The sequence below is a fragment of the Pristis pectinata genome, chromosome 22 (genome assembly GCF_009764475.1).
Source record: "Pristis pectinata isolate sPriPec2 chromosome 22, sPriPec2.1.pri, whole genome shotgun sequence".
NCBI classification, from domain to species: Eukaryota; Metazoa; Chordata; class Chondrichthyes; order Rhinopristiformes; family Pristidae; genus Pristis; species Pristis pectinata.
In genome coordinates, this window is record NC_067426.1 from 19,151,841 (window position 1) to 19,177,817 (window position 25,977).

The following is a 25,977-nucleotide window of genomic DNA, read 5'->3' on the forward strand; positions in this document are numbered from 1 at the left end:
TATTGGAAAACTGAAAATCCAAGAAGAGGGAGACAAGCAGGAAACCATTTGTCAGCTGGCCTAACATCCTTCACTGGAAAAAAGGCTGGAATCCATTATTTAGGAAGTACCAATGGGGCATATACAAAATAAGAAAATGAAGCAGGAATCCATTATTTAGGAAGTACCAATGGGGCATATACAAAATAAGAAAATGAAGCAGAGTGAGAATGGTTGTACAAGAGGAAAAGAATGATGTGAAGAAGTAACAAGCAGAGTGGATGAAGAACCAGTAGGTGATTGCTTTTTGACAAGAAACTACCCGAGAGTCCTACATAAAGCAAGAGGTCATGGCATCAGGCAAAAAGCAGCAGCATTTAATGAGGACTGGCTAACTAACAGAAAGCAGAGTCAGAGTAAGTGGGTTATTTTAAGGTTGTTATGTTATCACTGAGAGGTGTACAGTGATCATTACTAGGGTCTTGGCTATTTACAATTTATATTAATGACAGAAATAAAGGGATTTTTTTGACAATACAAGACAGATGGGAAAGTAACTAGAGGATACAAAGTGCAAAGCGATAGAAAGTGAACAAAAATGCGGCAGATGGTACATAATGTGGTGAATTGTGAGATTATTTTAGTAGGAACAGGAGAAAAGCATTGGTTAATGGAACAAGACAATGAAATGATCTTTTATAGAGGGATTTGGGTGCCTTGTACATAAAATACAAAGTTGGCAAATGCAACAAATGATTAGGAAAACAAATGTATTGTCCTTTTCTGGAGAGATGAGAATATAAAAGTAGGGGAGTCTTGCTTAAACTGTACAGGACAATGGTAAAACCATACCTTTGTACAGGAGGGATATACTTGTCTTGGAGGCAGTTCAGAGAAGGTTCACTTGGATAATTCCAGGGATGAAGGAGTTATGAAGAAAGGACCCATCCATATTCATTAAATTAAGAATGAGAGGTGATACTTTCAAAAGATGAGATTGTGGAGCTTGATAGTGTAGATGCTGAGAGGATGTTTTCCCTCATAGGGCAAGCTAGGACTAGGAGACATGGAGTCACCTATTTAAAAAGGAGCAGATAAGGAGGAATTTCTTTTCCCAGAGCATAGTCAATCTTCTGTATTCTCTGATGCAATGAAAGTCTAATCATGCAACATATTCAAGAGCAAGAATGACATTTTTAGTCTGCAGGGGAGTTAAAGTTTATGGAGAAAAGAAAACAATGAGCAACCAAGGCCAAGATCAGTTCAGCCAATGATCTTACCGAATGACAGAGCAGGCTTGGGCAGGGTCAGGGAAGTGAGGGAAGCAAGGGCAGGGGGCCATATGACTTAATCCTGCAATTTCTTTTGTTATGTTCTTGCAAAATTATCCAAGAAGAACCATGAAAGAAGAACATCTTCCAAGAAAAACCATGTGCAATTCAAGCTTCCAAACAGAAATTATGAGGTCAAACTTTATTAGTTAACATTTTAGTTTTATAGTTAACATTCGAAGACAAGGCAACAAATGGCAGGCCAAAGGAACCCAGCCAACAAAAAGAGAAAATGATAATTCAGAACACATGATATCCATAAGTATAGCTTATTTGGTGTCCATACTCATTCCTAATTAGCCAGGAAATTAAAATAAATGGCACAATGGTTAGATTTGACAAAACAGCCAAACTTATTCTGGTTAGTCATTCCCATAAAGTTTGACAAGGAGGAACTCCAGTTCATTTTGAATTTCAACTATTAGTTATTTGATAAATCACATATGGTCAAGATTTGTGTAATGCAATGTAGCTGAAGAGAGACTTGATTCCTTTGGATTGTCTGCAAAATATGGCATGTGGTTACACTTATTATTAATCTTTTGCCTCAACCAGTTCTAACTGGAGGTTTACGGTGATCATACAAGATCTGAGAAATTCATTTGGAGATTTTTTCATCACAGTGGCCTTCAACACTAACACCAGCTTTAATACCTGCACCAGTTAATATTGCACTGATTATTGCAGTGCGACTTTCACATTTATGAATTAGGAGTGGACCTAACTGCCTTGAGCCTGCTCTGCCATACAGGTCCTGGCTGGTTGGAGTGTAACCTCAGCTCCATATTCCAGTCTACCTACATTGACCCATGACCATTAGGTATCTTACCTCTATCTTAAAAATATTCAAGACTCTGCTTCCACTACCCTTGAGGATGAGATTTCCAAAGACTCGTGAACTACAGAAAAATCTGTGATATGTCTTAAGGCGTGGTCCATTTGTTTTTAAATAATAACTTCCAGTTCCAGATTATTCCTTCAGAGGAAATATGCTCTGCATTCACCCCTTCAAGACTCCTCATAGAAATATGGAACAAAATTCCTTTCAAAATAACTCATTTACTTAGTGATTCAATTGGAAGATCATTGCCAAGTTCTAGATTATCTATGTTTAAAAAGGGACTTAGAATAAGCAGCCTGGATCTGGACTTGATTCAGTATTGTAATTCTTCCTACACAAGGGACATCAGCACATAGTCAGAGATTCACAGTGTGGAAGGAGGCCATTCAGCCCAACGTAATCATGCCAGCTTCAGAGAAGAAAATAAATGTGGTTCTTTCAAAATCCTTTGTCATTGCTCTTCAATTTCTTGGATCAGTCAGACTGACTAAACATACTAATTCCTTAGCAGCCTCATTATTTTGGCATTCAATAAATATGCTGTTTTCCTGGACAGCTAACAAATAAACAGATTATTATTGAAGGCTGATCAAGAAAGATAAGTGCATCAACCTGCTGTCTGTTTACTGCATTGATATTTTGGATAGATTAACACGAGCTTACTTTCTCCGCAGCTGCTGGAGACTGTGATAAATCCAGTGAATCACTTGGGCTTTGTTGGTCTCCAAGACAGACACTCACTGCTTTTCATTGCTAAATAAAAACAAACCTTTTGATGTGGTGAAAGGAATTTAATTCTCACTGTGTTTTACTTCAACTGAATTGATACGATTCCTATCACCAAAAATAAATATTATGTTTAGTCACAGATATTAAAACTGGTCGGTGAGTGTGAGCAGATAGGGTTTCTGCCTCTCAGCTCCAGTGACCTCAGGTCTATCCTGGCCTCTGTCCGTGTGGAGTTTTCACTTTCTTCCCATGTCTGCATGGGTTTCCCCCTAGTGTTCGGATTTCTTCTGCAACTCAAAGACATGCTGGGTGGCTGATTGGCTACTGTAAATTACCTCCTAGTGTGGGTGGTAGGAATATCGGGGGTATTTGACAGGCATAAAACAGAGAGTGAGAGCAACAAGCAGTGCTTCAAAAACTGGCAGATTCAGGGGGCTGAGTGGCCTGCACAGTTGTGAGAGAATGTGAAAGGATATGAAAATGCCCCATTTTCAGGATGTGTCAAACTGTTGAAAGACTTTAAATTACATTTGGCCCCTGCTCCTTTGTAGTGATTCCCAAGGTGTGTAAAGCAAGGTCCCACAAATGGAAATGAGGCGAGGAAACAATGAATGTCCTTTGGTGTCATTTCATCAACAAGACAGATACATGAAATGGGAAGATATCAACTACTGGAGCCTACTGAAAGTAACTCTTCAATCCCAATGCCTTGTGTGCAATGAAAAATGGGATCACTCTGAAAAAGAATTGTGCATTCAGTGCTCGAGGAAATACAAAGCCCAACACCCACATCCTACAGCAACGTAGCAGTGAGATTAATATTTAAACGTGTCAGAATCACACCAAGATGCACAGGAGTAGGCAGAATAACGACAGCACTTCTTAATGTGGAAATAGTATGTTGCAACATGACAACCAGATCTGTAATCAATTTATTTTCCAGCTGTAGTGTATGTGGGAGTTCAGTCTTTTTCTTTTCACTTAATGTAAATCCTTATTATGGTAAACATACCAATAACTATGGAGATACTTACTTTGGGTGTTTATTCTGAACAAGAGAGAAATACGAAATTAGACAAGACTACGTAGTCCATGGAGCATGTACGTCAACAGACAATATATCCTGTTACAGATGACTAAAATGGGAGATCTCATGGTTTGAGATTTTAAATAGTATAAATAAAAACCTACATTCTTTTCAAATAGGAATTGCCAGCTTGTCACTATTGTGGGGCTTGGAATGTAACATCAGTAGTTGTATCCCAGGTGAGATAGGCTGCTTACTTTGTTTCTCTTGTACTGGGTATGCTTGTCGATGACTTGGAGGCAATCCATTATCAGAATTAATAATTTGATTGATTCCTCATTCATTTTCATGTTGGCTTTGAATTTCTTTTGCAGAAAGCATAATAATCATAATCTGGATGCCTGTGTTAACAGGGGTCACACTTCTCAGACCCACAGGGCACTGTCAGACCATCAAAAAAAAAAAGGCTGCATTGTTACCTGTTAAAAATATGATTTGATTAACTGCTCTTTAGTAATGAATAATAGCTGCTAATTTTCTTTTTGTTCTGCCTTAGGTCACTGGGATGAGAGAGGTACAAATGGAAGTCTTGTGTCTAGTTTCCTTCTTTTTGCATTGCTGTCTACTCAACTGTTTAGACCAGTTTCACACCAATGCTTGTGCTAGTGGGAGTGCAGAGGTATGGTCCCAGGAAACTTGTGCATCCCATCCTGGAGGCCACTGGTTAAGGTAACAGTTTTCAAAGGACACAAAATGATGCAAATCATTTCAAGGAAGTTGCAGATCATTACTTAGAGCGTTTGAAATAAATTAGTAAATCAACAACATTCTTGGCCATAACATATTTTTGAAATTCTCTGAAGACTCTTTGCTGAGCATTGGTCTCTGAGAATTAACTGATGAGCAGAGATTGAGAAGTGGTCTGCCGGGATCTATGAAGAACTTGCTTGGCCCCATGATACTTTGGCATAATTTATTTCTTCCTAGTGGACACTCTCTTCTGCTTCTTCACCCCAGAATGGAGAAACCTCTATATGTGAGGACATTAAGATTGTTTACCAATATTTATATGGACTAAAATATGGATTTAAGTTACAATTTATTCACTGGACTTTGCAGAGATGGAGAAATATCCACTGAAGTAAACAATGTTGTCAGTCAGTGCTTTGGAGCCAGAGAAACATTAAACCAGTTTACTCTTGACAATTCAATTAATTCAAAGATATATTTTTAAATGTGAAAAACAACTGACTAGAAATTCGACTGCATAGGGCAATATTTTTATGCAGTTTTTACTTCTTTTCAGTCTGGGTTCTCATACACACTGGCCATGGGGAGTAACATCAAATTCTGTGCAGTGTTCAATCCGTCATCACTTGTTGCAGGACAGTAGTGTGGTTCCCTGGCTCATACCTTGAACACTGAAGAGCTCAGTGACAAGACCTGCTTTGATAGTGAGACTGAAATAGATTGAGGAACAGTAACTGGGTTTTTTTTGCTAGGTACTCCTCAACACCTAGAGAGAAATCAGCATTGTTTCTGGGTGGCAAAAGTGGATTTACAAACATTGATAAGGACAACACGATTAATTCAATTTTAAAAGATACATTCAATTTAGTGTGTGTATACACGTACTCACAGCATCAAAAATAACTTCAAAAGGAAGCAATTCAATACACTCTTCATCACTCTTTTATGACGAGACATACATGAAGTGGACGAATGAAAACAGGCTCCAGAGTGCTCATGAAGTCTGCAACCCTACTTGGGGACAAAGCGAGGAATCCTATCATCACTAACAAAAAGTAGGAGCCACTTGAAATGCAAGGACTAAAATATTAGAAACAAAACAAAGAATAGGACTTCCACAAGCTACGATTTACAAACCAAGGTCATGCCCACACTTCAATGTAGATTTAATGAGAAGACCAAGCTTACTCTTTCCCCAAAAGCTGTGAAAATTGAAATATCATGCAAGAGGTTGGCATCAAAAATATGGAAAAGAACAAGCTGCAAAGAACCCAAGCCTCAGTCTTTGATTGACCATCTATAAAGTAGAGCTACATTTTGTACCACCTGTATCCCTAAAATTTCCTGCATGGAACAGGAGTTGAAACCATACCTGGACAATCTCCAGCATTTCATCCCGACTGATGTACCCATTCCCATCCAGGTCATACATGCTGAACGCCCACTTCAATTTCTGCTCCAGCTTGCCACGCGAGGTGACACTCAGGGCAATAATAAATTCTCGGAAATCAATCGTTCCGTCAGCATTGGTGTCAAAGGTGCGGAACACATGCTCAGCAAATTTGGAGGCATCTCCATAAGGGAAGAAATTTGCATATATTTTCTTAAATTCTTCAACAGTCAGATTTCCACTTGGACAGTCTTTCAGGAATCCTTTGTACCACTCCTGGAGCTCGTGGTCAGTAAATTCAGTGTTTTCTCGAAGATCCTGAAGGACTTCAGGACGCAGTTTACTATTTTGTTTACCCATTTTGGCTCGTGTGGTCACACCTGATGAAAAAGGGGAAAGGAAATATATTTAGCACGACTCACGTTCATTTGTCTACTTGCACCTGGAAGACACATTCACAGAAGCCCCCAGTACAAACTGGCATGTGTCAATTTATTCAGAATGACAATTGTTTGGGTAGTTGAACTGAAACAAACCTACTTGCTTGAAGTAAGAGGGTTGCTGTAGTTAAACGATATACAAAAGTTGTGCTGCTCTGCCAGTTGCAAAAGTAGGATTTAACCTTCTGAGTTACTATTGACAGTTAAGCATGTTTAATAATGGGATGTATTAATTCTTAGAACAGGAACTGCTCATGGTTGAACCACCAACATGATGCCTCATGTTCACACTGAGCACAGATACATCGTGAAGTTCTGACAAAGGGTCACAGATCTGAAACATTATCTCCACTTCTCTTTCCACAGATACTGCCTAGAGACACACGAGACTGCAGATGCTGGAATCTGGAGTAACAAACAATCTACTGGAGGGACTCAGTGGTCGGGGCGGGGTGGGGGGGGGGGGGTGCAGGGGAGGAATAGTTGACACCTAGGGTCAAAACCCTGCATCAGGATTGAGTGTGGAGAGGGAAAATAACCAGTGTAAAAAGAGGAGAGGTAGAATGGCGAGACAGGAGCCTGAGGTGATCGGTGGACTGAGTGTTTCCTGCATTTTTTTTTGCACTTCCAAGCATAAATTCTAATGGAACTATTATTCCACTTGTTTGATTATCTGCAGCAGTTCAAGTGCATTCTTTTTCTTTAGACAAGGTAGAAAAATGCAATAGAACATTTAAAATCTTTTTATCAACCTCTACTTTCTTAAACCAAGAGGTGTTCATCCTTATAGTAAATAGGAGAGCAGCTTGAAATGAAAGGGAAAATGTAATTAAATAAAAGTTGTGCTGCTCTGCCACTTGCCAAAGTAGGATTTAACCTTCTGGGTTACAATTGAAAGTTAAGCATGGTTAAGAATGATGTATTAATTATTGGCTATTAACCTTTGGCACTGAAGATTAGCTGTTTAAAAAAGTATCATTGCTTCACATTGTAATTGAAGATTTTTCTTCCCCGCACCCCCCACCACAAAATTAACTTCACTATTTATTAGAACTTTTGTTGTCTTCCATCCCCCCCCCCCCCAATCATCATTTTTCTTCACCCCCACCCCCTATACCCAGCACAATCCATTTTGTCTTTGGTCACCTCTTCTGTCATAGAGTTCACCCACTCTTACGTGGACTTTTCTCCCCCTGGTGCCAGGGTGCTAACTTTACCACCTTCAATCAGACTGGTGAAGGAGATGCACACTTTTCCTCCCCGTTCACTCAGACTTCAGATGCTGTTTCAGCAGCTTGCCATCTGAAAACTCTGAAGACAGGCAGGTGGCACTGGAGGTCTGCTGCAGGTCACAGAGTAAGAGACTTTGACCTAACTTGTCCATGTGACTGTCATGTCTACTTATGCTAATCTAATTTGCCCACATTAGACCCATACCCTTCTACTCCATCCCTACCCAAGTACCTGTCCAAATGCCTCTAGCATTTCCTCTGGCAGCTCGTTCCAGATAACCACCAACATATGCAGGAAAAACTTGCCCCTCAGATCTCCTTTAAAGTTTCTCCCCTCTCACCTCAAACCTATGCCCTCTAGTTTTAGAACACCCCACCCTCAGAAAAAGACCCACCATCTACTCTGTGTATGCCCCTCATAATTTTATAAACTTCTGTAAGGTCACTCTTCAGCCTCCTACATTCCAGCGAGAATCCAATCTCTCCTTATAACTGCAGCCCTCCATTCCAGACAACATCCTAATGAATCTCTTTTTCATTCTCCCTAATGCAACTACATGCTGCAGTGTGCTGACCAGAACTGCACACAATACTGTACAGCTGCAACATGACACCCCAACTCTTATACTCAATGCCTTGGCCTATGAAGGCAAGCATGCAGAATACCTTCTTCACCATCCTATCCACCAGTGTCTCAATCTTCAGGGAGACAGGAACTTGCACCCGAAGGTCCCTGCTGTTTACTGTGCATGTCCTGTTGGAATTTGATATCCCAAAATGCGTTACCTCACACTTGTCCAGATTAAATTCCATCTACCACTGCCCCACCCAACTTTTCAACCGAGCCATGTTCCTCTGTATCCTTTCACTATCTTCTTCATTATCTACAACTCCACCAATTTTTGGCGTCATCAGCAAATTACTAATCAGTCCACCTACATTCTCATCCAAGTCATTTATATGATGAACAACAAAGGTCTCAGCATCAATCCCTCCGTACGCCACTGGTTATTGACTTCCAGTCAGAAAAACTCCCCTCAACCACTACCCTCTGCCTCCTATCATCAAGCCAATTTTGGATCTCGTTTGCCACCACACCTTGGATCCCGTGTTCACCAACCTTCTCGACCAGCCTATCGCACAAGACTTTGTTAAGTGCCATGTTAAAGTCCATGTAAATCATGTATTGTAATTATAATTTTCTCAGTTACCACCTCAAAAAAAAAATTCAGATTTGAGAGACAGAATTTCCCCTGCACAAAACCATGTTGACTCCTCTTCTTCAGTCTCTGCCTTTCCAAATGACTATAAACCCCATCCCTTAGAAATTTATTCAATAATGTTCTCATTACTGACGTAAGGCTCATTGGACTAGAGTTTCCTGGCTTATCCCTTTTGCCATTTAAGGGAACAACATTAGCCATCCTCCATTCTTCCAGATCTCACCCGTGGCTAACAAAGATGCAAATATCCGTTATCTGGAAGCGATGCTCAGACAGTGAGTTTTGGGCAAGAGATGAGCGAGGATCAACTTGGGCAGAACAGAAATATAAAATAATGTTGCTGAAAGAGAAAAAAATTGGTGAATCTCCCTGTGAATACTGTATATTTGACTGGAATTCCCAATGAAATCACAAGAGGCTAATACTTGTTAGTCACAAAATTCCTCCTCTCATCAGTTGCCAAACAGCCAACGCCAGTCAATTGTTGATTGTAACTGTAGGATGTAAACTTGTGTCCCATTGTACATTTTGTGTAATTACTGCTTTTGCATATTGTATTCTTTTATTTAAGATAGTTTGAGGTTTCATTTTTTAACCATTCATCTAACTTCACTGGCTTCTGTCCTTCATTGCCCAAATACAAATGAGCTGTGTCTATGCAGGCCTTAGAGGGCATGAGTTTGGTGATTCAGGTGTGCATGCACTTCCTATGCATCCTCTCACCACACAACGCTGCACTTGGAAAAGGGAATACTTTGAGAGGAGCACCCAGATAATGCACCTGGAAGAGGCTGCAAGGGCTTGTTCCACTGACTTTCTCAGGTACCCACTGCCTTGCAAGTTGAAACCCCCTTGCTCATTTCCCCTCAGCTTCACATCCTTGCCTTGCAGCCTGGTACCTGCTGGCCCCTCACCTACCTTCAGTGTCAGCAATGCTCATGTACAAGGCTTATTAACTTCTTCTGGCACCCTCAAATGACCACCCCTTGCTTCAGAGACAGGAAATTGAAGAGGGTTGAGAATTTGCCTTCTTGGATCATTCCCATTGTTGCCTTGTCCTTCACCTCTCGAGCATCAGCACTGGTTCACCCCTCTAAGCTATCCCTGGAAATTCCAGGCAGCATGAAGTGGAAGGAATGAAATAGAAAACGATGGAAATACTCAACAGGACAGGTGGCATCTGTGGGAAGGGAAACAGTTAGGGGGAAAGTGAAGGAAATTTGAAAAGAAAAACTTGTGCCTTGTTTTTCCTCTTCAAAGTGCCTTGGTATTGTGCATTGCCAAGGCAGTCTTCAGATGAATTACAAAGCCATTTGACTATTTGCCAGTCTCCAGTATCTGCCAGAGGAGGAGTTGGCCAGCCTTTACTATGGTGATGAATAATGAAATTCTGCTGTGGTATCATATTTCTGGAGCATTTATACGAGTTCATACAATTCAGATTCTTTGTACCTTTCCTTTCAGTAGAATTCTTTCTTGGGATTTAAGCAGCATTTTTATGCGCAGATGAAATTTGTGATTTTCTGTTGGTTGCTCCTTATACTTTGAGATACAGTTCACAGAACAAACTAATTGAATAGGATGTAGTCTATTCACCTGCCTGGATTTATGTGCACATTAAACCAATGGACTCGCGACTTTTATGATTAATTCATGGTTTAACAAGTCATTATTGTAGCAGAAGTGGATTAATTGGTCTAGGTCCCTTTTCAGTAGTGATTAGAAGAAAGATTTGACTTGTATTTCAACAGTACATGTGATTACTTTGCATCTTGTTGATCACAATACTCTGGCTACTACACATATCTAACAATTACACATATTTATCAAGGGGATCAGTCTGAGCTCTCTGCCTTCATGTCAGGGAAAATGTAAATGGCTATGAAGATCAAATGTGGTTTGAATAATCCTTTAGCCACAAAATGTTTCAGTTACAACTGAGGTTTATTTTCTGCAGTCAACCTTCCTTTTACAGTCATGTTGTACCACAACACATACTACGAATTAAAAATCTGTAAACAATTTCATAAACACTTCATTAAGCGACACCTTAGTTCAAAAACCTCACCATGTTTGTGTGTACAAATTTCAAAAGTCATTGTATCAAATTTTAATCTAGTTAAACATTGCTTCTTGGCATCGACAGCCCACAATTTCTTGTTAAATATGAACTGTGTGAAATCCCAGTTCAACATACTTGAATTCTATGATGGAATTACACGATAAAGGTCATTGTCCTAAATTGTTTTAGAATTTAACAGGAGTTATTTTAAGTTCATTGATATATACCATTTAGCAGTGTCATTAATATAGTGAAACATATCCTTTCCAACAGTGAACCAGTTGTTTTGAACCTTTTAGATTAACGTCTCATTTCAGAATCCTGTATTTGTGTACAATTATCAAAATATTAAGACAAATCGCGTGACAAATCTATTTTTTTGCAATGGAGAGATGGAAACAGCTGGTCATTTCTGCAAGATTATCTTTGTTAGTAAATAACACAAAGCTGAAGTTTTATGTTACTGTCATACAGATAACATAATGCACTTTTTCTCTTGCAGATGGAAACTTGCCAATTCATTGAACTAAATCAGCAAAAAAATTATGGAGCTAATGTTAAGGTTCGAAAGAGAGTGCAGGAAAGATTTACTGGAATGGTTCCAGGGATGAGGGATTTCAAATACAAGGTTAGACTGGAGAAATTGGGATGTTTTCCCCATAACATAGAAGGTTAAGAGGAGATGTGATATCGGTGCATTAGACCATGACTGGTCTGGACGGGTAAATAAAAGGAAGGCTGTTCCCTTTAGTTCAGGGACCTGGGAACACAGATATAAAAATTTGGTCCAATAGATAAAGGGGATGCAAGGAAAAATTGTTTATTCAGAGTAGTTCTGAAGTTCAGAGTAGTTTGGAACTCTGCCTCTGATTCAGTTTCCAGCATTCCCAGTATCAGCAAAACGGATTTAGGTTGGCCCTAGGGACAGAATTATCTTCAGGGCTGTGGGGAATCTGACTGACAGGACTACTCCACCAGGAGCAGTCACAGACTCTACCTGTTCCTGTGCTATAACAATTCATTGATTCTACGATGGCAAATATTCAATTCTGGATCGACAATTATCTATGCATTTTCAACCATTGCTAAAATATTTGGCTAAAGAGACTATTAGACTCCCCAACACAAATACTACACTGACTGCTGTTTAAATAGTACAGTTACTACTAATGACTCAAAGAATCTTTAGCAGAAGCAAATGGAAAACTTATTGTACAGTCTGAGCGGTGCAAAGACACACTGTAACCCTCAGCAAGTGTCCCAGCCAGAAGCATCAAAACTACCACCACAATTTTAACAACTATTTTTGTTGATTATATGATTATTCTGCTTTTGTGATTTAAAATCCACTAAGATCTTATGGTAGCGAAAACAACAAATCCTTTCTCATAAGGCAACGAAAACGAAAAGGTTTAAAATAGATGTTAATAGATTATATAAAAGGAGTTCCTTGAAATATTCCCCCCCCCCCCCCCCCATAGAACTGCAGCATTATTGGGACTTATGTTTATTGTATCTGGACAACAGAGGACAGGAGCCACTGAAGCGAAATGAGCAGTAAAAAAAAATGAAACCTCAAACTATCTTGTATAAAAGACTACCATATACAAAATCATTATTAAACCAAATGTGCAATGGGACCCAGGCTTATATCCTGCAGTTACAAACAACATTACAATTATATTCCTACAGCTGAAGGACTAAAACTATAATTGCATAAAAGCTTGACGAATTATTTGGTATAGTTACCAATATTTTGCAGTCTCTTTGTAGAATATTATATGAAGTCTATGAGAAAGGGAAAAATGAATTCTCAATGGCATATAGAGAAGTTCAATAAAACTGCTGCCATCTTATATATGGAAATTAATACTTTAAGATTTCAACTAGTCATCCAGCAAGTCATCAAAACAGAAAAAGTTTGTTGTGTTTTTAAATTGCCATCGCAGAACAACAGGAAGTAGGCATGATGGAAGAGCAAACCAAAATGTCATAAACAGAATGATCCCTTCAGAAAAGCAGCAAGATCTGGGTGGCATAGTGGCCAAGCTAGTAGAACTGCTGCTTCACAGTGCCAGAGACCCAGGTTCAATCCTGGCCTTGGGTGCTATCTGTGTATAGTTTGCACGTTCTCCCTGTGACTGTGTGGGCTTCCTCCAGGTGCTCTGGTTTCCTTCCACATTCCAAAGATGTGCGGGTCAGTAGGTTAATTAACCACTAAATTGCTCCTCATGCATAGGTGTGTAGCAGAATCTGGGGAGCTAGTAGAATGCAGGGGGAATGAGATTAATCTAGTATTAGTGAAAATGGGTGGTTGATGACTGGTGTGAACTCTTTGGGCCAAAGGGCTTGTGCCCACGCTGTACGATTTCATGACTCTCCAGGAGGGAAAGGAAGCTTGTGTGGGTGGGATCATATTGTAGGTGGCAGAAATTATTGAATGCAGAAACTGAGGACTAATGAGTAAAACAGACAGGGTCAGTGCAAAAGCATGAGGAGGAGGAAGATGGAACCACAATCATATCTGATCATCCCAAATACATTTGGAATAGATTCATAATGTAGTGAACTAAACCTTACAGTCATGCTGAAATAGTTTTATTAAAGCTTTACTTGTATTGATTTTTTTTAAAACATTCGTTACCCAATGGCTTCATTGTTCTAAACAACATTTGTCTTAAAAAAAATAAAACAGGGGAACATAAAGCAGATATTAAAATGTTGAAAAGGGATGATGTAACTTTTTGTCTCTTTAGAAGCCTAATAAATGATGAAAATAGAGCACATGGTGCAAGAGCAGCAGAGGTTCTCACTTCACACGCTTAATGTAATTGCTATCATGCATATGTGTCACCCATTAGATTGAAGCATCAATAAATTCAATACAAACATTTAGCACCCAATGAATTATATAGTCAATCCCATTGGAAGGTTAAAATGACATCTGGGGAAGATTCCATTTCAGAACACATTCGCTAATTAGCGAGATTAGATAAAAAGTGATTTTGCTTGAAATCCAGATCATATGCCGTCTTGTCCTTGTTTAGGTTGAGAGTAAATGGTTTCTGAAACAAGTATAAACAGTGAATAAACTCATATGATCCACAACCACTTCACTATCCATACCAATACATCACCCAAAACCCCAAGTGCGCTCATACATTGCAGTTACACACTTAGGCTGATGTGAGAGCACTCCCAAACCTGCAACTTCCACGATCAGGTAGGACAACAAGGACAGCTGGTACATGGGAACACCAGGTTCCACTCCTGTCCTGACTTGGGAGTAGTTTGCTGTTACTTCATTGTTGCAGGGTCCGAATTCTGGAATTTCTGACCCAATAGAATTGTGATTAACGAGGAGAAATGCAGTTGTTCAAGGTAGCAGCTAGCCACTAATGCCTCAGCGGCACTTGGGAATGGGAAACAAATGCTGGCCTTGAACATGGAGATGGCAGTATTTTCTTGTTCCTACTTGAAAGTGGTTGCCAGTTTGGGAAGTGTTGTCAGATTAGCCTACAGTGAGTAACTGCTGGGTTTTGGGCTCATCTATTGTCAAGGATAGCAAACTGCCTTGTCAGCAACATCAGTATCCCAGGAAATGAATAAAAGCAATGTTAGATCTGGAACTACAGCACAAATTTCTAATCCTGCGATGTCTGTGGGGAGCACATTTGAGCTGAATGTAGATTGTATATCGAGTTACAATGCTGCATTAACTGTTCTGACCTGCACTCCTTCAAAATGAAACTCTGCTTTGGGACTGCTGGATGTGTCAATTAATTTTGTATGATACGAGCTGTTTTATCACAGATTACCATTTACTTATGTACCTCTGCAGTTTTTAATATTTTAACAGAAGCTTCATTTCAAATGAACTCCTTCCTGGAGAGAAAACGGACCTTTGTATACACATCCGATTGGATAGAAGAGATGTATACCTCATTCATCCTACCTAAAACGTATGCAAACTGCCTTTATCAGGACCAAATCTTTCCACTATTGTTATTATGGTTTAAATGGTATGTAAATATTAAGATGATAGGATGAATAATGTTCAAAATGTTAGGGCTTTTACAAGCGTTCAATTTAACCCCTTAAAACTACAGACTTTCCTTTATTTCTTACAACAGAATTAATAGACTGTCGTGCAGATAACTCAAATATTGGTGCAGATAACCCACATAGACAAATGGTAATTAAAGATAAGTGGGTCATTACAAGGTGAAGTAATTTCTCCACATTCTCTCAAGAATGCCTCCCTGGTTAAGGGAAATTCACAGAAATCAGAATTGTATTGGCTAATGCACCAGTTCCGTTTTTAGCCACTTAAATAGAATTACCGAGTTGCACAGAAGTGGGGACTTCAGCCCACCACATCCATTATGACTATTTTGCACATCCCATTTGCCTGCATCAGATTTATATCTTTCTATACTTTGCCTATTCATATGCCTGTCTAAATGTCTTCTAAATGTAGTGATTGTATCTGATTCCACTACCTCCACTGAGATGTATTCCAGACCTTAAACACTTTCCCCTCAAGTACCCAGCAAAATCAGATTGGGAAAGCCACCTTGTCAGTTTGCTCTGCTACTTGACTCAGTCCAGCAACAGGGCCCAAGCCTTGTTGAGATTCTGCAGCATTACTGTGAGGAATTGCCCCTTGGACCCTGCCTCTGGGGATCCCTAACACAGGATCTGAGACACTGGCAGTTTCAATGCCTGGTTGTGGATGAGGTAGCAAAAGGGAAAGGAGAGCTACTTTAAAGTTTTTCACGACAGTTTGATGTTTGTAAATTGGTTGGGTGTTTTTAGTTAAGATTTTTTGGGGGAAACATTTAATGCCAGAGACATCATTAAAATAAAATGTTGCTGCTTTAACAGTTTGCAAAGCTGAACTCGGGACTTTGGTTAAGTGAAGTGGCTTCATCTCCAAAAATATTTAGACAGCTAGCAGAGACCACACTGCTGGAGTCTGGAATGTGTCAGACAAGCTAGCTTGGTCCTCCACATAAAGGCCCAAGTAAAGAAATGTAGGAATAGGAATGGAAATTCTAGCCAATGAGATCCAGGCCAAGTTCTGGCCTAATGTTGCATTGGGAATCATTCCCCCTTTTGTTGGTGATGAACATTGTATGCGCTAGTATGAAGCACTAGTTGTTAGTGTCTGACAGCTTATAATTGGTGGACAAAACAGAGATCCAATATCCTCTCTTCATAATAAGAAAAGCTTCCAGATAGCTTATTATTTTAATTGACTCACAATCTACCAAGAGTTCCAAGTTATTAAATTAAAGCAGCACAAGCAATCCCCACTGAAACATCAAGACATCCAAAAAACACTGATCCAGCTGTGGAAATTCTCAAAGTCAAAACCTAAACAAACCACACATTGTTAGGTTCAGTCACTTCACAGAGTTGTGTGTAGAACATGTGCGTAGAACATGTGCATATGCATTCAATGCATCTCTCCAAAAGCTGACAATTTTAAGCTTCTGTCCATGGCCCCAATCAAAACCCTGATTTAAGAAACATAGTTTCAATAGGAGACATTTTTTGCATTAATTTACGTTAAACAATTTTGAATGGAGAGAGCAACAAACAATCTGCTGGAGGAACTCAGCGGGTCGAGCAGCATCTGTGGGAGGAAAGGAATTGTTGACGTTTCCGGTCAAGGCGTTCCCTGCATCAGGACTGAGTGGAGAGGCGAGATGGCCTGTATAAAGAGGAGAAGGGGAGTGGCGAGAATGGATTCCGAGGCGATTGGTGGACTAAGGAGGGGTGTAAGATTACAGGCAGGTAGTGCCAGCTAGGGGAGGTGAGTGGGAATGTGGAGTTGGGAGACAGTGGCAGGTGAATGATAGATGGAGGCAGACAAAGAGAGAGGAAAAGGGAATAAAACAGATGGAGCAAGGTGAGGGAAGGGGAGTGTGAAGACAGGAGACAACTGCTGGAGGGAGATGAGCAGGAGCACAAAGGGCTACAGGTGCTGGATACTGGGAAGTAAAGGAGGTGAGAATGGCAACCGTTGGGGAGTTGGGTGGTGGGGAGGGGGGAACCATGAGTAAAGTGGGTGGATGGAATCAGGAGGGGGAAGGGGATGAAGATGGGTGAAGAGGGGCTGGAGGGTGTGTGTAGAAAGGGGGACAAAAATGGCAGGACTGAAGGAGGATCAGAAGGAGAGGGAGAGGGGGAAAAAGGGGGTTACCGAAAAATGGAAAACTCAGTCTTCATGCCATTGGGTTGTAGACCACTCAGGCGGAACGTCAGGTGTTGTTCCTCCAATGTGCATTGGGCTTCATCCTGGCAGTAGAGAACGCCAAGGATAGACAGATCAATGTGGGAATGGGAAGGGGAGTTGAAATGGTCTGCAACTGGGAGCTCGGGATGGCCGCTGTGGACTGAGCATAGGTGCTCTGGCAAATGGTCGCCCAGTCTGCACTTGGTCTTGCCGCTGTAGAGGAGGCCACATCAGGAGCACTGAATGCAGTAGACAAGGTTTGAGGAGGTGCATGTGAACCTTTGCTTCAACCTGGAAGGGCTGTTTAGGTCGCTGGATGGTGGTGAGGGAGGAGGTGCAAGGAAAGGTGTTACATCTACTGCAAGGGAAGGAAAAGTGCCAGGGGTCATAGAGGGTCCCTGTGGAAAGTGGAAGGGGGTAGGGAGGAGAAGATGTGGCTGGCAGTGGGATCTCATTGTAGCTGGTGGATGACGAAGGACAATATGCTGGATGCGGAAGCTCACGGGGTGAAAGGTGCGGGCGGGCGAGGGGAATTCTATCTCTGTTCTGTCTGGGGGGAGCTGGGGTAAGAGCAGAGTGTGAGAAATAGAGGAGATGCAAGATCAGGTTCCATTAACCACAGCAAAAGGGAAGCCACACTTCCTGATAGAGGAGGACATTTCAGATATCCTGGAATAGAAAGCCTCATCTTGAGAGCAGATGTAGCGGAGGCAGAGAAACTGGGAGAAAGGGATGGCATCCTTACAAGAGACAGGGTGGGAAGAGGTGCAGTCTAAGTAGCTGTGGGAGTCAGTGGGTTTATGGTAAATATCAGCAGATAGTTTGTGAATTATTGTAATTCAATATGGTAGGGGTTTTATGATAAATCTCACTCATTGATACTGGCCAGGGCTTGAGTCCAGCAGCTCCAATGGTTGCACAAGACCAGAGAATGAGGATGATTCTCTGGTCTAAGCCACATGTAAATGAATGGAATGCAAGTAACAATACATAATTGCAGAAGTATAGGTGGTCAGGAATTTCATGCACAATTGTTAACGTGCATGAGTATTACTGTTTTCATGGGTTCCCTCATTCCTAGCGAAAGTTTACATCATGAACACAGAGGCCTGTTACTTTGCTCATCCATCAACAATGTGAGTACTTCTTTGATTGGATTACTTATGGAAGGTTTCATCAAAATTTAACAACTTCAAATGTCAGTAAAGTTGGAACTGACACCACTGAGGATGCAAAAGTAGCAGGGCACCTTATCAGACAGGTACTGAAGTGTGCCTTGATTTCCTAAACTTGAAGACTGTATAAACAATAGACCTAGTAATAACTTTAGATCTTTTGTCCAAGATCCATTAACTTCAGAGATTAACTCCTGCTCCCCCTATCTAGTGTCATTGCATGGTAATAAACCAATTGAAAGCCTCAGGCGTTTAAGGTCAGAGACTATTGTAAGATGGAGGAAGGCCACATCACAGGTTTGAGTCACAGCTCAGAAATAACCTTATAACATGACTCACCAGAAATATCCCACTTCATATTTCTTTACAAGGAGGCCATTTGGCCCATCAAGTCTGTCAGTTTTCACAGCCACCCCATTTGCCCATTAATTTTCCCTGTAACCCATTCTCCTTGTATTTCTATCAACTCCTCCCAGATTCTATCACTCAGCTACACATTAGGGGCAATTTGCAGGCTCCAGTTCCCCAACCAAACCACACACCTTGGGGATGTGGGAGGAAACTGAAGCACTCGGGGAACACCCATGTGTTCACAGGGAGAACTTCCACACAGACAACATGAGGGGTCAGGATCAAGCCCGGGCTGTAGAGCTGTGAGGTAACTGCGCCACCACAAATTCACATTTGGGCTGTTAGACTGACCAAGTGCAGTTTTACTTGGAACTTGCTGCTGAGAAACGCTAAATGAATTACTGTTGGAGAAATGGCTCGACGGCATCAGATGTTGTATTTATCTGCTAGAACAAGGTGCCAAAGGCCACATGCCCAGACTCTAGATAGATGTAACCCCACTGAGATAGCATGTGGTGTATGGCAGCTGTGACTGGATACACCAGCTTTGCTCCATTATACACCATTAATCTGCACTGAGCAGATAGAACCACTTCAGCAACTGGACTTTGTAGCAAGCTCATCAAATGAATAGAAGAAATGAAAGGACTTTTCTCTACAGAGCTGGAAATAGCCAATAAAGGAAAATAAAAGCAAAAATGCAATTGCATCTTGTGCTTATAACGACATAGAAAGCTGCCATTTGGCCCACTAGGTCTCTGCTGGTTCCCAGGGGAACAATCCCATTGGTCCCACCACCCTTCTCATTTCCCTGTTTTGTTGTGACTTATCCTCTCATACACATGCTCATCAGCTCCATTTCTTTAGATCCTTTTTGCCATCAACCTACACTAGCTAGTAACCTGCAGTAGCTAGTAAACATACCAGCAGCTCTTTAGAACGCGGGAAGAAACTGGAGATCTCAGAGGAAATTCATATGGTAGTGCAAAGAATGTGCAAAATCTGCACAGACAGCAGCAAAGATTAGGATCAAACAAGGGTGCCTGGAGGCATGAGGCAGCAGCACTACCTGCTGCATTACCATGCCACCTGGATTTGGTCAGAGGCAGAGAGATCTACCAAACAATTAGACCTACCAGAGAGATAGTGGAAGTGGTTGTCAAAGTCTTTGAGAATCACTGTGACTCTCCATACTTTGAGACAATGGGCAGAATCAAGTTTTTCAGGGGACATTACATGAATGCAATTCATAATTGATTTAAGTTGATGATTGCTTTGGAGATCTGAGCAAATCACAAATAAAACTGGACGTGCAATTTAAGATGCAGGGTTGAAGGAGTGTCTGTACAGAGAAGCAGCCTTCGACCGAGCAGAGTGTCTCAACTCAGTTGGGCCACAGGAGCTACCCAGAACCAGAGAGCAGACAGCATATTTTATCCATGCAGTCAGACAGAAGCACAAGGAAAGAATGGCTCCAGAGAAACAAAGGACTGCAGATGCTGGAATCTAGATGAAAAACACGATGATGCTGGAGGAACTCAGCAGGCCAGGCAGCATCCGTGGAGAAAAGCAGGCGGTCGATGTTTTAGGTCAGGACCAAAGATAGGAAAAAGGGAAGCCCAATATATAGGAGGGAAAAGCAGAGCAGTGATAGGTGGACAAAAGAGGGGAGGCGGGGTGGGCACAGGGTGGTGATAGGTAGATGCAGGTAAGAGATAATGATAGTAATGATAGGCAGGTGCAAGGGAAGAGGGGAGAGCAGATCTACTGGGGGATGGGTAAAAGGTAAGAAGAGAGAGGGGAAAAAAGGCTGGGAAAGAGAAGAAGGGATGGGGAATGGGGGAATGGGTGGAGGTGGTTGTAGGGAAGGGCCGTTAGGCTGCAAGGTTTCAACATGGAAAATGAGGTGCTGTTTCTCCAGTTTGCACTTGGAATTCTCCTGGGAGGAGGCCGAGGACTGAGATATCAGTGATAGTGTGGGAGAGGGAGTTGAAGTGACTGGCAACGGGAAGATGCAGGTCGGGTTACGGACAGAACGCAGGTGTTCTGCGAATGGCTCCAGTATAAAGCATACAAGCATTGTGGCTTCGTTCATATTGAAAACAAGATATTGGCTATAAGCTTTCGGGCTTGAGAGGTTCCACTGTTATACATTTGGGAGACGTGTGCCCATGCAAACCGATCACAAAGATCTTGGAGAACGAAGAATTTCCACAAGGCCGAATGTAAAGCTTCAAAATAAACAGCTTTTTTAAAAAAAAAATCCTAATGTATCACCTAATTGCTGGATTTAATTAACCCTACACAGCTGAAGTATTTTGGCTAAATAAATAGTACTCCATTTGCCTACTACGTTAGAGCTTCTGTTAATATAAAACTATAGAAATGTCCTGATTCATCTTATTGGCAATTACTTTTCAGACCATATTGTTACTGCAGACACAATCAGGGCAGGTGCTTCCAAGACACTTCATGAAATTCTTTCAAGCTGCCTCACAGAATAAGAAACGATTGGTTTGAGGCAACAGTTGGTATTCAGTGAAGGATGCCCATAACCACAGTTACAATGGGCCATGCTGATGAATTATCTTTGAGCAGCCAGTACGGGAGGAAGCCCCAAAGCTCTGAACAATCGAGGCTAAGAAAGATCCTCATGCCTCTGTTTTATAGTGTGACCAATTCGAGTATTGTGTCCATGAGCAAATGCTGTGGTCAAATCCACCCTTACATATTGCTCCTGAACACATCTCTAACAAAAGGAATGCTCTTCTTGAGTAAATTCTATGGGAGATCCACTGGAACTGAAGGAAAACATGTTCATGCCTTAGGTGACCTCTTGTCATGACTTCCTGTGAATTGAGAATAAAGCACCCATTACCATCTCACACAGGAAGGAGTTGGAAAACCCTGGAGCGTGGGTTTCACGAGAACCTGTGGGCTGCTAGATGGTTCCTGGTCACCTAGGGAGGTCCTCCCTTCTACACTGTCTGTCACGAATTTCCTTTCATAGCACCTGCTTTGCCTTCTGTTGATCTTCCTGCAGTTCCTCATCCTCCTCTTCCTCCTGGCCTTCAGGCAAGGGCTCTGCTCTCCCATTCACTAAGTTATGCTAAGCATGTGGCAGTCAATAAAGTTGTTGAAGCCTTGTCCAGTGAGTTCTGGAGGACACCCCCAAATGGTGCAGATGGTTAGAATCTCATTTTGAGGCTGAAGGTGGTCTCCACCAACTTCCAAGTGGTCCTGTGGCTTTCAATGTGGTGGTGATCAGCGGCAGGCAAAAGAAAGCTGATAGGAGTCAGAATCTAAGCAGGGTGGGTGGAGAGGAAGGTGGGTTAGGGTGAGGAGGGGAAGAGATGGTCCTTTCATACCAAAGATACTTCTCCTTTCCATTTCAACTTGGAAAGTATTACACGCAAAGCCAGAACTACAGCAGGTTGAATTTACAATGTACTTTATTTACAAATTAAACAAAGCAGCTTCAGGTTCAGAAAAACAAATTTTAGAGCACAGAACAATTAATTGTTCCTCCAGAGAAAAATTATCAACTTCTTGCTTAACTCACTGCTCTGGGATTAATTAGTACTTGGGTTTAAATTGAGATCTGTTCCAAACATTCATTTGCATTTAATTTTCTGCAAATTTTCAACAGCTTTTGCTGGTTCTCTGAAAATCATTGCAAATGCTAAAACCACATGAACAGAAATATTTTTCTCAGAATGGGACTATCAATTCATTGTAATTAAAACAAAAAGAATTTCAAGAATTCCAACACTTCCCTTCCTGTTCCAAAAATGCCTTGTCATAAGTTTTTAAGTGAAGCCAATATTAGGGTCAAAAATCAACCCATTGTCACAAAGAGCTCATGACAATTCACGTCATGGGTTGGCCATAACAAAATTGGCACAAAGAACAAGAAAGCAACTTTTGGACCATTTGTCCCACTCACTTCACTGTGGTCTGGAATTCAGCAAAGATCAGCTGGCCTTCCCATGACTGCCAACATACTCAGTGAACCAGGAATCCCATGTGGACCTTCCTCTTTAAAACAAAAGTAGCCTGTCAGAAATCTCATTTCCACCTTATGGTAGGCCCTTTCAATGTCGTTGTTCTCCATCATTGGAACATAGCATGCAACCCGAGATCATTCAGGATTCCGTGTATCTTAATTGGAAAATTTAAGGGTCAATGTCTGAAATTCTAGCCAGTTTATAGCTTTTTAAGTGCAGACTATGGCATGCAGCACCTATTGATTTAAGCTGCAGAGACTGAAACCTGTAAGATGAGTCATTTATATCAATTTGAAGCACAGTTTATTTCAGAGACTCACAGAAACTCAAGGTAGTAGTTACCCTAGTGTGCAGAGGGCAAATTTAATTTTAGATTTAAGGACCAGAAAACACAACTCATCTTAAACTTGGAAAACAGCTACTTAATAAAAATACAAATTTAACAGGTTTTGTCACATTTGGGATGGATTAATCAAAATTCTGAATCACAATTAGTCAGTTTGCACTCCAGATAGATTTCTTTATGAACATCCCATAATGTGCATCTCTGAACTAGCAATTCCATATGTTAAAAACATTTAGTTCAAGTCTCATTTTTAAAATAACTGTTGCAGAATTTAAGAGCTTGATAAGTGTAACTTGTGTCCAGTTGAAAATATTTCACACACCTCACCGCTAACGTTAACCATTATTTACTTTCATGGGAAACACTGACAAGTATTAGCAAATACTCTCTCTTCCTTATAAACTAAGCAAGCTCTGACATTAACATTGCGGTGACAAGGTCTAAGTTCTCACACTGGATTCCGAAGGCTGGCTGTGGATGAAGCATGCTTGGTGTAAAATCATTACATTGATAATTGCCTCCATTCACAAAGCTGAAAACTTGAGAAAGGTCACGTCACAACTGCTGAGAGAGGAGACAATTTCATGACATCATACTGCAGGCCAGGATATTTGCAACATTTCTCTGAATTGAAAAAAAAATCAATTTGATGAGTATTTTTAAAACCCCCCATTATACCCGAACTTCAAAATCATCTCCCATTGATTCATTACTGTAATTCCTATTTGTGCTTATTTTAATACGAGAACCTGATCCCATTAGATGAGATGTGGGCCACTGAAATTCACTTTCAAGTGGATGGCCCCATTAAAATTGGCAGGATTTAAACCCTTGCTCAACAGATGAAAATGCAATTATTGAGTCAACTGTAGCATTCAGTCCATTACAATTTGTAATAATTTGAAAAGGTTATGGTCCATTGCTCTTGGAGCAATGTTTTGAACAGAAGGGGATTTGTACATCACCACCCACCCCAACAGCTTCCAATGCACCTGAACCCATAGTGACTGTTGCAGACACAACAGCCTTCCAGAGAGTGAACCCGTGGAAAACATCTGGCACAGATGATGCCCCTGGCCAGGTCCTTGGATCCTGTACAGATCATCTGGCAGGGATATTTGCAGACATTTTTAACCTCTCCTTGCTTCAATCTAATGTTCCCACTTGCTTTAAGGCAGCCACCATCATCCCCAGTACTTAAGAAAAACAAGGTAACATGCCTTAATGACTACTGCCTGGTGGCTCTGACATCCACCATCATGAAGGGCTTTGATAGGCTGGTCCTGGCATGCATCATCTCCAGCCTCCCAAACAACCTCGACCCACTGCAATTTGCCTACTGCCAAAACAGGCCTACAGTGGACACCATCTCCTTGGCCCTACACTTATCTCTGGAGCATCTGGACAGTGAAGACACCTACGTTAGACTATTGTTTAGTGACTACAGCTCCACTTTGAATACTATAATTTCAAGCAAACTCATCACCAAACTCCAAGACCTGGGACTCAACAGTTCCCTTTGCAACTGGATCCTTGACTTCCCGACCAACAGACCGCAATCAGTGAGGATAGGCAGCAACACCTCCGCCACAATTATTCTCAACACTGGTGCCCCACAAGGCTACATGCTCAGCCCCTTACTCTACTCCCTATACACCCATGACTGTGTGGCCAGATTCTACTCTAACTCCATCTACAAGTTTGCAGATGACACCACTGTAGTGGGCCGTATCTCAAATAATGATGAGTTGGAGTACAGGAAGGAGTTGGAGAGCTGAGTAACATGGTGTCATGACAACAACCTTTCCCTCAATGTCAGCAAAACAAAGAGCTGGTCACTGACTTCAGGAAGGGGGGGGGGGGGTGGGTGCTGTGCATATGCTCCTGTCTACATCAACGGTGCTGAGGTTGAGAGGGTTGAGAGCTTCAAGTTCCTAGGAGTGACGTCACCAACACCCTGTCCTGGTCCAACCACGTAGATGCCACGATCAAGAAAACTCACCAGTGCCTCTACTTCCTCAGGAGGCTAAAGAAATTTGGCATATCTGTCAAACCTTACCAATTTTTATTGATGCACCATAGAAAGCATCCTATCTGGATGCATCATGGCTTGGTATGGCAATTGCTCTGCCCGGGACTGCAAGAAACTGCAGAGAGTTGTGAACACAACTCAGCACATCACAGAAACCAGCCTCCCCTCCATGGACTCTGTCTATACTTCGCTGTCTTGATAAAGCAGCCAGCATAATCAAAGACCCCATCCATTCTCTCTTCTCCCCTCTCCCACCGGGCATAAGATACAAAAGCCTGAAAGCACATACCACCAGGCTCAAGGACAGCTTCTATCCCACAGTGATAAGACTATTGAACAGTTCCCTAGTATGATAAGATGGACTCTTGACCTCGCAGTCTACCTTGTTATGAGCTCATTATCACCTGCACTGCACTTTTTGTTGCTGTTACACTTTATTCTGCATTCTGTTATTACTTTACCTTTTACAACCTCAATGCACTGTGTAATGAATTGATCTGTATGAACAGTATGCAAGACAAGTTTTTCACTGTACCTTGGTACATGTGACAATAAGAAAACAATCCCATTATATCTGACAGCATTTTCAATATACATTTGCCAAATACACTAAGAAGTGGCTAAAGATGAGTCTTTCCATTCAGAAGTGTTAATGAATTAAACAAATAGCAAATGGACTTGGCAGGCACAATGCAAGGCCTTTCGTTAATGCAACTTAAAACAAAAGCTTAAAAGGAAAGTTATTTAAAACTGTGGAATAGCACAATCCAAATGTTTAAAATTAAAGTGATCTGAATTGACCAGACAAATCAGAAACA

General features: G+C 41.3%; 1 protein-coding gene across 4 annotated transcripts in view; it reads right to left on the bottom strand.

Moving 5' to 3' along the window:
• Positions 1-25,977, bottom strand: part of LOC127581627 (hippocalcin-like protein 1) — a 120,232-nt gene that overhangs the window by 23,328 nt on the left and 70,927 nt on the right. For all 4 annotated transcript variants that reach the window (XM_052036159.1, XM_052036161.1, XM_052036160.1 and 1 more), the window contains one exon: positions 6,030-6,427. In XM_052036159.1, the coding sequence (XP_051892119.1) occupies positions 6,030-6,407 (378 nt within the window). In that variant the 5' untranslated portion in view covers positions 6,408-6,427. The remainder of the gene's footprint in view (positions 1-6,029; positions 6,428-25,977) is intronic.